This window comes from Acinonyx jubatus, chromosome A2, assembly GCF_027475565.1.
Source record: "Acinonyx jubatus isolate Ajub_Pintada_27869175 chromosome A2, VMU_Ajub_asm_v1.0, whole genome shotgun sequence".
NCBI lineage: Eukaryota > Metazoa > Chordata > Mammalia > Carnivora > Felidae > Acinonyx > Acinonyx jubatus.
Genome location: NC_069383.1, coordinates 147356088 through 147370968, shown reverse-complemented (window position 1 = coordinate 147370968; position 14881 = coordinate 147356088). Strand labels below are relative to the sequence as shown.

The following is a 14881-nucleotide window of genomic DNA, read 5'->3' as shown; positions in this document are numbered from 1 at the left end:
GGGCTGGAAAAGCCAGGAAGTTCCTTGAAGTGCAAATGCTGTGGATAATGTAAGGCTTGGTGTAGGGGTATACTGTGATTTGCCCAGACAAGTGTCAGGGTCCTGGGCTCAGTTTTTATGGTGCTCAAAGGGACGGGTCCTAAGGTTGGTCCCCTTTTTTCTTCTGGTGTCCCAGGTAGGGTCCCTGGGAAAGCCTGGGAGGTGATGAGGAGAGTCCTTCAAGGAGCTGCTGACCTGGGGCTTAGCTCTGGGTGGGGACTCTGGTCTGGCCTCTCCCTGTCTCCTCTTCCTTTCTCTGGCCCTTTGAGCTCCCAGCATGGGCCCCCACCTCCCCTGGTTCTGTCAGGAGTCTCCTGTTGATGAGCTCTTACCCAGGTCTGTGAAATATGTGGGAAAAAAGGCATCAGGGCACTGAAAACAGTAACACTTCCCTCCTACTGATTTCTAGCTCAAGAAGCCAGCTCCTTTATGTACTGTAGTAAAACCCAACCTTTGGATCTCTTCCTCTTGGAATTTGTGATAATTGGCTAAACCAGATCTTTGTAAACTGTGAATGATGTAAATATGACTGATTAATTCACCTAAAAGAAGTTGCTTGTTTCAAGCCTTAGCAGGGTCATTTCCTACAAACCTTGCCCAATTACAAATTATTTTTCATCAATTGATTAAAAGAGCCTGTGGAACCTCTGTGTCCTTTGGCAAACACATTAGATTCTGGGCACCCCTGCCCTCATAGAGGGCTCAGTCTGAACTGAAAGACAGATAGTAAACGGTGCCTTGCAGGGGGGTGGCCTTGGGACTGGGCTTGGGGGCACATGTATAGGGAGGGAGGCCCAGGATGCTCCACATCTAAAGCTGGGTTTGAATGGCACTGAGGAGGTGTTCAGTTGTGCCTCTGGAAAGCCTGTGGGCATGGACACAGGAAAGCTGCTGCTAGCTTGTCAAGAGCTCCCAAGCCTCAGGCACTTGTCCTGGGGGCATGTGCGTGACAGGCCGGTGTGATAGGCTTGGGCCTGCTGGTCCCAGGCCAGGTTAGTCATTGAGGAATTTGGTTCCTAGGAGCTTCTGAAATCAAACAAAAATGCTCATGAATGTGTACTTTTTTTCTTCTTAGGGATGAAATCTAAGGTTTTGTTTTATTTTAATTTTTTTATTTTTTAAAGATTTCATTTTTAGGTATTACACTCAATGTGGGATTTGAACTCACAACCCCAAGATTTAGAGTTGCATGCATGCTTTACTGAGTGAGCCAGCCAGGCATGCCCTAAATCTAAGGTTTTAAATTCGATTTATAAAGGGGCCCATGCTTTAGAAAAGTTAGAACTTGCACAGTGGAAAGCCAGAGAAAAATGGTATTTGTTTTCGGTTGTAAAATGTCTTCTAGTCAAATATGATGAATTAAAAGAATCTCCTGTTCATTCTCCTTATTGAACTAACGAAAAACTATTGCACTGCAGAGGAAAGTGTTAATATACCTATAAGGGGAGCTAGCCCATCAGGCTGGCCCAGAACTCACCACAATAAGAGTTGATACCAGAAAGCAGAGGGGCTGGACCTGCAAAGTCTTCAGGGAAAGAAAGCATAAATCTAGAATTTTTAAATTTTTTAAATCTTTTTTATTTTAGAGGGAGCACAAGTGGGGGAGAGGGGCAGAGAGAGAGAGAGAATCTCCACACTGAACGTGGAGCCCGACACAGGGCTCGATCTCAAGACTGTGAGATCATGACCTGAGCTAAAATCAAGAGCCAGACGCTTAACTGACTAAGCCATCCAGGTGCCCCTAAACCTAGAATTTTATATCCAGACAAACTGTTGTTCAAGTTTAATGACCACAAAGATACTTTTAGATATTGAAGAGCTAGAGAATGTGGTTCCTATGAGCCCTTTTTAAATGAATGAATGAACAAAAATTTCTAGAGAGAAACTCCTTAAGAATGATGAAGGTATGATGAAAGGACTAGTAACCCCTCAATAGAGTCCTTAGAGCAGGAGGATGGTGTCTGCCACCATGTGCCTCAGGCAAGCCATCAGCCACACAATGCCCCCTGCCACAAGCACCATGGTACAAGAGACGTTCCCAGTTACACCAAGCTTCTGGCATTCGCTGCCCTAGCTGACTGATGCCTACATACAGCTGCCGTGGCTCTGGGAAAGCCATGGGATGGAGGTGAAAATGGGGCTGAAGGGAAGGTCATAGGTAAACACCACATGTATTCTCTGGTCTCTTTCTTGCGGGGATGGATTTGTCCTGAGTTGGGCCTGGCCCAGCTCTCAGTGAGACACTCCAGGATGTTGGGTGTCACTTTAGGCAGCTCTAAGGGTCTGGTTTTGTTTTACATCACGGATGACAGTTCTATGGCCCTACTCCCAGGTTCATGACAGACCTTACTAAGTGATGGCAACAGTCTTTCCCACAGATCTTTCCCAAGCCCAGTGCTCTATGCAGTCACTATCACTTAACAGGGTTAGAGGAAAGTTACCCTTATTTCCCATCCTTGTTCTGGATTCTGGAGATGGGCTGGATCTAAAGGGAACCAAGACCAAATGGGATTGTTCTGAGAGATGCTCAGAACATGTGGGCCCCAGGGCTGGGGAATGGGGTCCCCAGGGCCTGCTTTCCTCACAGTTGTGGACCGGCCCCCACCTTGCTGCCAGTGCTGGTGGTCTCTCCTCTCATGCTGGCAGCTCCCCTGGCCCATGCTGGATGGCAGCAGCTTGCACTCCTACTGGTCCCTCTCGTCACCCTCTCTGCCATCCTGACCCACCTGGCGAATCATCCCAAACTCTCCCTCAGCATCAGCAAAGCAGTCACAGCTCACTGCCTTAAACATGTTCTCTGCTGGCCCAGATGGACTGGCCTGGCACCAGCTGAAGCTTGTTGTTTGGTCCCAGGAAGAGTTCCAACTGCTAGATGTTCCTAAGTGGAAACGATGAGTGGAGGTGGTGGGGATCTTCACATGGGTTTGTCTGCTCAGGGGTGTGAGTACGTGTATGCCCAAGTGCACAAGTATATACTGGCTGCGGGGGCTGTCACCAGGATGGCAAGGTGCTTTGTCCTCATTTGTAGGAGAGGAGCTAATTCCCTGGGGTCTCTTGGGTCTTGGAACCTTACCTTCATAGTGGGGCAGGAGCTTCAAGGGGCTGGAAGTTAGGAGGGGAGGATGTCGGCCTCTTGGGGAGCTCTGCGTGTAGTATGACACCCTACCACCACCACCCAGGAACCCTGTGGGTGGTACCTTCCCTCCCCAGCCAGCAGGGCATCCCCTGGCTTCAAGAGAGCAACTCAGAGGCTCTGAGCCTGTGGTCTGGGTTTCCTGTCCCATGAAAGGCTCTGAGTGCTGTAGCTGAGTGTTATGGAGACCCTCACCTCTGTGCTGTTGGTCTCAGCAGAGCAAATTCTTTTTGGTTGATAGGTGGTCAGGAAGGGGCCTTCCTGACACTGACCTAAGTCCACCTTCAATGGGGCAGGTCTGGGGGCAGGAGAGAATCTGGTCTGGACCACCAACAGACTCCTTTTAAGATTGGGAGATTAAGAATTTCCTTAGCAGGGGGGGCGCCTGGGTGGCTCAGTCGGTTCAGTGTCCAAGTCTTGATTTCGTCTCAGGTCGTGATCCCAGGGTCGTGGGATCGAGCCCTGTGTCGGGTTCTGTGCTGAGCATGGAGCCAGCTTGGTATTCTATCTCTCTCCCTCTGCCCCTCTCCCCCACTTGTGCTCTCTCTCTCTCTCTCTAAAAAAAAAAAAAAAAAATTAAAAATAAAAGAATTTCCTCAGCAGAGCCTCCAAACTGGGGCACACGTGCCAAGAAGGGGAGGGAGATGAGGCAGCCAACTAAAGCTGTGAAAACATTTATATCCTATCTCATCCTTTCAAACTTTTCCATTTGGGGAGGTGTGTTTTATCAGTAATATATGTGTACGTAATCGGTGGATAAGTATTCATATGTTGGGGGTATGCAAACATACTTTATTGATAGGGATGCATGATCAGAAAGGCAGAAGGCCACTGGCCTGGAAACTGGGTAGGTCAAGAAGCTTTTTTTGTGTGTGGAAACTGGATTGTTTTTTCTAAAGTCAAACTTTCTGTGTTCTCCCATCCATTCATGAGAGAATTGCTCCAGAACCCACGACCTGATCGTGCTTCCCAAGATTCTGCAACCCTGAGGCGCCTAGCTGGCTCAGTCAGCAGTGCATACAACTCTTGATCTGGGTCGGGGTTGTGAGTTCAAGCCCCACGTTGGGTGTGGAGATTACTTAAAAAAAAAAATACACAGAAAAACCCAAACCAAGATTCTGCAACCCTTGCTTCTCTGCCTGAATCCACAGGTACCAGTGGGTGGCCCAGTGGCCCTTCCTGGCATGGGCCTGAAAGGAGAGGATCCTCCCACAGCATCTGCCCAGTCATAATTGCCTATTACAGAAAGGTCAGCCATGAATTTATCAAAACCTTGTTTGAAGCTGTGGGACCTCTTCCGGCTGCTCTGACTCAAGAAAAACAGTTTCCCTAAGTTCAATCCCCTCCTGGTGAACAAAGACAGTCATTTATTGGTGTGAAGTATTTCTTTTTTAAATATTCAACTGGAGGCGGTGGGGGGCATGCTCTAGAATGCTGCCATGTGGAACCCAGCCTGGTTTTCCCTCTGGAGCCCGCACTGTCTCCCTGCCTCCCTGCTTCTCCTTCTGTTAGTCTGCTTCAGCCTGAGCAGGTCCTCTCTGAGCACAGCTGCCGCAGTGGCTCTAGGCTCCTCCCCACTGTGGACCTGGGCAGCCACATCTCTCCCTGTTAGCCCTGACCTTACGGATGTACCTGGTGGCTGGGGCATCTTTGGTCAGTGGAGCTTGTTGGCTTCATGCCTTTCCTGGGATATCTGACAGCGGCGAGCCCAGGTCTGACCAGCACAGTCTGGATCATTTCTCCCAGTGGTGGTCATGGTATGGGACAGGAGGCTACTGGGGTACTGAGGAGTGCCGAGGGGGATGCCAACTGAATTGGCTCTGTGCCCCTCCCCAACAGCACCCATGTGGCCAGGGGGGTGGTCCTTCCAGCCCTGCTAAACAGCTTCAAGACTTGTTTCTGATCAGTCAATAGCCTTTAGTGCTGAAAGGGAGGAAAGCTGGTAGAAATCCAGCTATTTTTACCCCCTCTACCTTTCTTGGCTATCTTTTAAAAATATGTATCCCTGGATAAGCCATTTTTAGTCTTCCCTGCTTGGCTTCCAGCCACTCCTTCATATCTCTGCTCTCTCCCTCCTTCTCACCTACTTGTCCTCCTGTGTCTCCTCTGCTTTATGGCAGTGTCCTTCTTCCCTCCTTGCTCACCTGTGCTTATCGCAACCCTCACCAAGCAAGAGCGGTCCCTGGGGCTTTTGGGAGGACCATTGGCCTCATGGAGCCTCACTGCTGATGGTCCAGATCCATGAAACCAGGTCTTCTGTGGGGCTGAGCTGTGTCCTACCTGTGGACGTTTCCCTCCCCCTTTCCTTCCTCTCTCCCTTCTCTACCCAGTGGAGACCTTTATTAAGGAGGGCCGCCTGAAGAGGCCCAGGGCTACCCCAGCCATCCTGGTCTCTATGAGACTTGCATCCAGGGATGTGTCACAGATGGAGCTCCTGCATCTCCTGCAAGAGACGGGTGGGTCCTGTGTTGAACAGGATGGGGAGCCAGCCCTTCTCAGGTCGGTCTGGGTGGGAGAGGGCCTGGGCAGTCACAGGGTGCGGCCCTCATTGGTATAGACTTTTCTTCTGTGGCTTCTCCAGTGTTGCAGCCTTCAGGCACAGAGATTCTTCACAGCAGGTTGTTGAATGCTCCTCCTCTGGGAGCTTCTCAAACCCTGGGAGGAGGTTGTGTCTTTTTGTTCTTTCTCTGACTTCTCCGTTTCTGGCATCTCTTCTGCTCCCATAAACGTTGGTGCTCCCCACAAATCTTTCCTAGACCACTGCTCCCGTGTGATCTCTGAGGCTTGCCTGTGAATCGAACCCTTAACTCTCCCCAATAGAAATATCTAGACTTTTCTGAATTGAATCCAAGCCCCGACCCATCTCCTGATACCTCTTGTACCTACCTCCCCACCTCAACAAAACCAGATCCAACTTCATGATTTTGCCATTTTATTCCCCATTCTCTGCTCACTGACTGGCTTCTGTTCCTGGACCCCCAGTCTCAGTCAAAAGGACCATTCCTCCTCAGACCTCAAGCCAGAATACCTCTGCTGAAACTTCCCTCCCTCTCACCCCATGGACTGTCTCTTGGGCTATTGCCGATTTTTCAGTTTCCCTGCCTCTACTGTCTCCTTGACACACAGCCAGAGCACTCTCTTGTTTGAAAACCTTAGAGGCCCTATTATTCCCCTGGCCTTTCCCTTTTTAGCTCTAAGCTTGCCCATAGTTCAGGAAGTTCAGACCACAGGATTGCTGGGAGCTGTTCTAGGTGCAGGGGATAGCACTGGCTTAAACCTGCCGTGCCTGCCCCCCACAGCCACCCAGCCTGAGCATGCTCTGTCATGTCTCTGAGCCTTTTCATGTGCTCTCACCTCTGCCTACCTTGCCCTTTCACCTCAAGGAGAAGCCTCATCAGACTTCTGTCCCTTCCCTGGACCGTGTGGAGGCATGTCGTGCGGTGATTTGTTTGCACATCCGTCTCCCCTCTAGACTGTAGGCTCCCAGAGGACTGGATCCCTGTCTGATTCACTTTTTTAAAAATGTATTTCAATTAAATATTGAATAGGTATTTCTAAAGAATGTAAGAGTACTTATAAAATATGTATAAGATGTAAAGGATACAATACAATACAATGAACACCTGTAGACCCACCTTCCATTGTCAGAGACATAGTTTGTTCATACCGTCAGTACCTATCACGGGGCCTGGAACTATTCCAGGGGTCAGCAGGTGTTTGTGAATGACTACATGCCTGAATGAATGAATGAATGAATGTTAGTTTTCTCTGTGAATCTCTCAGCGTTGCTGGGCAAACTCCATGTGAAGTGGTCCCAACTGAATCGTGTTGCTGCCTGAGGTCAGTCCCACCCTGTGAGCTCGCTGAACCACTTACACATCTTTCCATTTACTTTGCATATGTTTATTGAGGGCTTGCTCAGTACCAAGAGTGGTGGGAGGACTGGGCTGCAGTGGGGAGCAAAACGTCAGAGACCTTCTCCTAGGGAGCTTCCACTTAACCAGCTCTTCAGAAGAGAAAAAAATAATCCAAAGAGCCCAAAGTGCAGTGCTGCCTACCTGTCCACAGCCTCACTGCGCTCCCGAGAGTGACAATGTGTGACAGTGGTTAAGGACAGGGACTGCAGGCCTTGATAAAAGTCATGATGGCTTTGCAAGTTATATAACTCCTATGTGTAGCAGTTTCCTTGTCTGTAAAATGGGCAAAATGGGTCCTGTCCTGTGGATTTGCTATGAGGCATAAAGGAGTTAATATGTGATAGGTGCCTGGCACACAGTGGGGCTCACAGTAAGGCTCAGTTGGCATCACCACCACCATGGTGAGCAGAGTATTCTGTATGGTGGGACCGGGGGTGCAACCAATAACCAGAGAGGACTCCACTATCATATCTGCAGCTCTCTCCAGCATGAGCTCAGATCCAGGGAAGGGCCGAGTGCCATGCTAGTCACGTGCCATGCCTTGTTTCCTCAGCTCTAACACACTTTTGGGCCACATTTGCTTTTCTGAGTCATGATGTGCCTACAGCCAATCTATTCTGGAAACACCAGTTGTGTGTCCAGTGTGTGCTAGGCACTGTGCTGGGCTCTGGGATGCAGCTATGGAGGTAGCACACAGAGGCCCTGCCCACAGAGCTGACGGTCTAATGCGGGGATCACAGAGGATACACAAAAGCAATACATATGATGAGTTGGAAGGTACTCAATGCCATGGAGAACAAAGAGGCAGGAGAGACAGAAGCTACGTTTTATTTTTTTTAAGTTTATTTATTTATTTGTTAGCAATCTGTACACCCAACGTGGGGCTCGAACTCATGCCCAGAGAGCAAAAGTCACATGCTCTTCCAACTAGCCAGGTGTCCCAGAAGCTTCATTTTAAATAGATCAGGGAGAGTGTCCCTGAAAGGATGCCACCAGCGCAAAGACTTGAGGGAGTGCAAATGCCTGCAGATGTGGATGCCCAGAGGAGAGTGGCCTGGCCTAAGGGAAGTAGAAGGAGGGAGGGAGAGAATAGTAGGGGATGGGGCCAGGGGGAAAGGGGCTGTATCTCGTGGGCTTGCAGGGGCCATTGTAAAGCCTTTGGATTTTCTTCTGGGAGGGAAAAGAAGTGTTGGAGGGTTTAGACAGAGGAGGGAAGTGGCTAATTTATGTGTGTAGAGGAGTATCCTGGCTGCCATGCAGAGAAGACCACAGAGGGGTGAGTGAAAGCAGCCTGGCTTGTGCAGAACTGAAAAAAAGAGGGGACGGTGGGGAGAGAGGAGGCAGTGGGAGTGGCCAGACTCTGAAGCCAACAAGATTTACTGATGATTGACGTGGATGCAGAAGAAGGGGTCAGAGATGGCGCCAATGGGAGGCTGGGAAACGCACATATAGGGGAAGATAAGAGCTCAGCTTGGACACTTCAGGTTTAGGATGCCTATGCATATGACATCTCAGTCAAGATGCAGAGTCTGCAGTTAGACCAGTGACAGGTTCAGGGAAGAGGACTGGGCCAGAGACACATATTTGGTAGTTGTCACTGGGAAGTGGGATTTCAAGCCTTGAGTCTGGGTGGGCTTTGAGACCCAGGATCGTGTGTACTCAGAGAAGACCAGGTTCCTCCAGTGTAAGGAGCAGGGTTCTGGGAATGGGAGAGAGTTTAAACAGGTGTGGCCAGGAGGGAGGAGGAAACCTGGGAGAAGGAGGTGTTCCAGAAGGCAAGTGGAAAACTTATCTCAGGAAGGAGGGAGCACTCAGCAGTATCCTATGGTGCTGCTGAAGTGAGATGAGAGATTGAGAAGGGATTGTTGGATTGATAATGTGGAGGCCGTTGGTGACTATGACCATAGCGGTTTCTGTAGAAGGGTGTGCAAAAGCCAGGTTGGACTGGGTTGAGAGGAAGGGAGGGGAGGAGCAGAGAAATGGGGCAGTAGCTAAAGGGGAAAGTGGGTCAAAGTTATTTAATTAATTAATTAATTAATTTTGCGGATGGGAGAAGCATGTTTGCATGGTTATTGAAATCATCCAATAGAGAGGGGAAATGGTTGATGAAGGAGAGGAGGTGGTTTGTGAAGGTAAGAAGTGGGCTTTGGGAACAAGAGACTGGCAAATATTGGGGGACAGACGTCGAGCGGCTGTGGATGTGCAAATTCTCCTCTAGTAGCTCCCACTTTCTTGGTGAGATGGCATGCAGGTTGTCAGTGACAGTTAAGAGAGGGAGAGACATACTGGAGACTTGAAGATCATGGAGAAGGGGTGAGGAATCATCCAGGAGGATGGAAAAGAGAAGGGATCGCGGACAAGCAGCTTGATCGCCAGGTGTCTCCTACAGCCACCGTGTTGGTGCGTGCACACGCATCAGGCCCAGGTGCAGGGAGCCCTTGCAGGACAGAATTTGCTGGGCCACAGAAGGCATTGTTTGCTTAGTCATTGTCACTCTGGCTGAGCTGAAAGTTAACTTGAATCTGGATCTCTGTCACACAAATTTTGTCCCCAGAAAGACTACATGGTGATACAACATTGAATTAAAATGCAACTGTGTACACAGAAGATTGCCTGTCACAGACCAGGCAACTCACAGACAGTAGAGATGGCTACATTCCTCAGAAAAAAAACTTCAGACCTTACACAGCCTGGGAAAGGGACTGCAGCCCCTCCCTCCACATGGTATAAAGGGCTCTCAGTAGCTTCTGATCAGCTTTCAGGGGCTCCTTTTTTTTTTTTTTCCTTTTAATTTTAATTCCAGTATAGTTAACATACAGTCAGGTGCTGCTTTTAAATTCCAGCCCCAAATCATTCAAGTAAAAAATGAAATTATAAATTAACCAAGTGGGAATCTTTCTTTACCATGCCTAGAAATTAGTCTGCTGGAAGGCCGTGGAGCCTAGGTTCCAAGTGTGGCCCAGAGATGCTGTGGCCACAAATACTGGGCCTCACAGCTGGTGGCAAGATGGCCCAGGGGGGCTAGACTCTCAGGTTCTGGAGATCCTATTGAAGACGAAAGTGGCAGGTCCGTGAGATGGGATGGATGGGTAGGTATATGCTGTTGTTGGTTGATGAAAGAAATGTTTGATAGACATGTAATAGTGTTTCTTTTTTCTGGAAGAGTCTTTATTAGACCGAAGGTGTGGCTCTCCCCCCACTGTTCCTCAGAAGGGAGGAAGAATTGCAGACAGTCTTGGAGGAGGCCTCCCCAAGGTGGGCTCCTCGCCCCCTGCCCCCCTCCCCCCCCGTCTGAAATGGCTTGTTTTAAGACATCCTACCAGTTGGCCCCTGAATCTTTTTTGCAAGCAGATGGCTTTCATCTAGGGGCAGCAAACTCAGAATCCCCTCCTGTCAGTCAGTCAGACCCTAGGAGGACACAGGGCACTAGGGCAGATGGCGCCAGGGTGGCCTCCCTGCAGGCAGCTGTGGTCCAGCCTCCACAGTGGCGCTCAGCCAGTCTGTCCTGTCTCCTGGGTGCCAGTATCCACCCAGATGAATACACACTGGAACAAGGATAGAATTTCAGGGAAGCCATATAAAACATTGCCTTTGGCTTTTTGTGCTCATCTTCTTTCAAATTGGAAAAGGAAAATGGGGAAAAGGAAAATAAGGAAATTGAGTTTAGCTTAACTTTCTACCTTACTGAACTACTCAATTCTGCGGGCTTCCCTGCAGCTGCGCCAGGTCAGAATGGAGATGGGGGTCAGGTACATTGGATTTCTCCTCAGTGGTTCCTCAAGGGCTGGATCCTAGGACCGCAACCCCACCCAGCCTGGTACTAGCGGAAGAGTAACACTTCACCCATCTCGATGGACTTGGTCTAGCATCAGGCCTGCTGGTGAGCTGCCAGAAAGTAGGTTCCTTTGTCACTGCTGGAGATGGCATTAACTAGGTAGGCATTGGGATGCCTCCCCCACCCATCTCCAACTGTCTGGGGTCAGCCTTTGAAGGGAACAAACCAGAACAGACCTGCCAGAGCAATAGCTCTGAACTTGTGCTGTATGTTGGGATCACCTGGGGAGGGAAAAATACTAATACCAGGGTCCTGCCCCCACAGATTCTTTTTTATTTATCTTTTATTTTTGAGAGACAGAGAAAGACAAAGTGTGAGTGGGGGAGAGGCAGAACGAGAGGGAGACACAGAATCCAAAGAAGGCTCCAGGCTCTGAGCTGTCAGCACAGAGCTGATGCAGGGCTCGAACCCACAAACTGCGAGATCATGACCTGAGCCGAAATTGGATGCTCAACCCAGCACCTCAGGTGCCCCTGCCCCCACAGATTCTGATGTAATTTGTCTGGGGTATAATCTGAGAATCAGAAATTTAAAAATAACTCCAGGTGTTTCTAACATATAGGTTTAGAGCCTTGGTTCTTAAAGTGTGGTCTGCAGACCACAGTATAGGTATCACCTTAGAGATTCTTAAAAATGCAAACCTCACACTAGACTTGCTGAATCTGAATCTGTACTTCATCAGGATGTAGGAGGGGAACTCAAGATTCTACCACATGACCTGGTGCTCAGGGTTCAAATGGGAGACGCTTGTCAGCGCTCAGCACGGGACACAATCAGCACTCAGCAAATGATAGCTGTGATGATGCCACTGGGCAGGAAGAGGAGAGCGGAATGGGGCTCGGCAGGGTCACCGAGCTTGATAGAGCCCCCTGCAGGCTGCTTCTCTGAGAAGTGTCTCTAACATAGTGATTTTCAATGTCATTTCAGCGTTTCCAGGAGACTGGACCCCAAGGAGCCCCCGGGTAGCCAGAGAGCAGCTTCCCCAACCCCGAAGCAGGCTTCTGCTACTGCTCCCGGCCGCGAGAGCCCCCGGGAGACGAGGGCACAGGGCCCAGCAGGCCAGGAGGCTGATGGCCCGCGCAGGACACTGCAGGTAGACAGCAGGACGCAGAGATCAGGGCGGTCGCCCTCTGTGTCACCGGACAGAGGCAGCACCCCCACATCACCCTACTCCGTCCCCCAGATCGCCCCCCTTCCCAGCAGCACGCTGTGTCCCATATGTAAGACCTCGGACCTCACGTCGACCCCCAGCCAGCCAAACTTCAACACCTGCACCCAGTGTCACAACAAGGTCTGCAACCAGTGTGGGTTCAACCCCAACCCTCACCTCACCCAGGTAACCACTTTCTGCGCCGGCTTCCCCCACCTACCTTCCCATGCCTCCCTCGGTTCCCTTCCCCTCTTTAACCAACTCTCTTTTCCTGGTTGTTTCCCTGAGCCACCAGCATTTGTGTCTTCCTGGCTCAAGATGTGGTAGCAGAGAACAGGCCTGGCCGCAGACCTCCTGAGGGATTCCTGCACCTCCTGAAAGCTTGGGCAGAGTCCCAGAGTAGAAGATGCTTTTGTAGCTGGTGTGAGTTTGACCCAGAAAAATGGCCTTAGAGAGGGCCAAAGACAGGCTTCTGGGCAACTTTTCTCAATGGATACTCATTTGGAGAGGGCTATAAATAGCCACAGGCTGGAGGGGAGGCAGATTTCCCTGGCTCCAGGCCAGCCTCTTTCCCTGACAGTGGGCACTGGAGGGGGATGCTGGTGAGGGAAGCAAGGTTTTAGGAGAGGCAGGAAACAGCCTTCCAGTTGGGCTCTGGGAAGCTTCTCCTCTGGACTTTCATTCCAGTTAGCTGGGCCTGAGATGACAGAAAAGCTAGCCATCCCCAGAGAAACAACCTCAGGGTAGAGACCCAGGCTGGGAGCCAAGCATTCACAATGGGTGATGGTGTCCTATACTCACTGAGCAGTTACTGAAGGGCCATTTCCATGAGATTGGCCTCCTTTGTGCCCCGGGTCCACAGCCCCATCCTGGCTTTGTTCAGGATGCTTTGAGTTGCTGTGGGATGCTCAGCCAAAACCCTGAAGGCTCTTTTTGGGGACCTGGAGGCTGGGTGCCCCAGTGTACTAGTGGAACTGGGGCCATGCCTCTGAAATGAACTGAGTGGGCTTGCCAGCTTCCTCCCTCTCCTCTGGGGTAACCCATAGAAGTCTCTAGTTCCTCCTCCAGGGCTCTGCCCTTGGGCAGGATGGAGCATGGCCGGGCTATAGGCACAGGCATGGCCGCCTCTGGGATTATCAGCAGCAGGAGCCATTTGGACCTCGTGGGTGGGGGAGATGAGTGAGAATAATTGTTCACAGGTCGGGGTCTATTTGTGACATGAGGTGCTGTGGGTGTGGGATGTGTGGTTTGCGAGAGGTAAGTGTGAGATTCCAAGGAAGGAGCTGCCGTTGTGGGGAGATGACTCAGTACGTTTGGAGTTGCTCCTGGAGTGTGGGGGCTTCCTTGAGGAGGCGTGCACACTCGTGATTATTACATCTGTGATTAGAAACAGGCCCATCCCTGAGCTGATCAGTTAGGTAAGTGTTTGCTCTTCAGTACTTAGAACAGTGTGATCCACACCAAAGAAACTCACCTGTGTGTTTGTGCCAGCACAAACCAGAAGCCAGAAGCCCTGGCCCCCCAGGAGTAAGGTTTGACAGGCAGGGGTGAGACGCTGCGGTGGCCCCTTTGTGGTGTTGCCCCTCTGGGTTTTAGCCTCCCTGAGATGCTCATTTGAGCTATAGGACCTGAAGGGCAGAGGTCAAGGGAGAGCCACATATGGGGCACTGGTTTCCTGGTGGGCACCCAGCCCTTGCCACACAACAGGCTCCCCCAAGCCCAGGACCTTGGGTGACGTGGGAAGGGAGCCAGCCTTTAATGTGCCAGGAAAAACAGCAGAGTGGGAGGACCTTGGCCACACTCAGTCCATCTGCCTCGTTGTGCCGGGAAGAAGCCGAGGCTCAGGGCCAGGAAGGAAGGGGCCTCAGACTTAACTGCAGATTCACAGTGTTTGGTGAAGAGCAGTCCTCTCAGCCAGGTGCTTCAAGCAAATCTGAGCCAGACAAATGCATTGGTTCTTTGCTGGGAGGCTTCTCAGGCCTTCAGCACCCTGAACGGCACCATGGAGCTCCAAGACAGAGCTGTAGCCAGCAGCCTTTCCCAGACTTGCTTTCTCAGAACATTAGGGGCCGCTGTTCCATGGCATCAGTTTGGGAGATGCTGACCTAGTCCATTCTCCAGGTTCTCGGAACCTGGTGGATGCCCTTTTCTGACAGGGTCTCCAAGCAGAACCTTTTCTTCTCCAGAGCTGGCTTTCAGTGGTGTTCCAGTCAAGGAGAAAGAGCCCTCAGCACATTTTCCTGAGAGGCTGGCAGAACGTAATTCTCGAGTCAGAGCGGTTGTCCATTGTCACTCTGCTAAAAGCAGATTCACCTTCCTGGTCCTTTTGCACAGAAAGAGAAACCCAGTTTGCAGGTTTTGTTCACGCACCTGCTGATCCGCCCTGGTCACACCATACCTGTCCTGACACACCTCCTAACTTGATGTTTTGCCAGCCAAGAAGGCCGTTTCTGGGATTACCCTGGTGTCTGTGGGCTGGGCTCCTGCCTGGCCTGAGATGCTGGGCAGGGTCAGGGGCTGGTTCTGAAGTAGGGTGTGTCTAGGTGGCAGGGCGTTCAGGCAAAGCGACCTTTCCCAGGACACCCAGGTCCAAGACTCTCTTCTCAGCAGGGGCCCTGCTACGGTGCAAGAAGAGGTGGTGCTGGTTCCAGCACCAGATGCACTGCAGACACTGGCCACTGGGGGGCATACTGGGGACCTTGTCTGCAGGGTGGGGCTGTGTGTCTGAAACTGCTTAGTGCAGTGATGCTGCGGTGGCGGGGCTGAGGAGGCCTGGGTCCCACATTCTGCCTTGAAGCTCACCGAAG

At 50.9% G+C, this 14881-nt stretch overlaps 1 protein-coding gene across 2 annotated transcripts in view; it reads left to right on the top strand.

Moving 5' to 3' along the window:
* BSN (bassoon presynaptic cytomatrix protein) overlaps positions 1 to 14881 on the top strand; it is a 94664-nt gene that overhangs the window by 42375 nt on the left and 37408 nt on the right. Inside the window, exon 2 of one of the 2 annotated variants that reach the window (XM_053219352.1) lies at positions 11864 to 12260. In XM_053219352.1, the coding sequence (XP_053075327.1) occupies positions 11864 to 12260 (397 nt within the window). Of the gene's footprint in view, positions 1 to 11851; positions 12261 to 14881 lie in introns of both variants that reach the window. The other variant, XM_027038723.2, reaches the window with a different exon arrangement.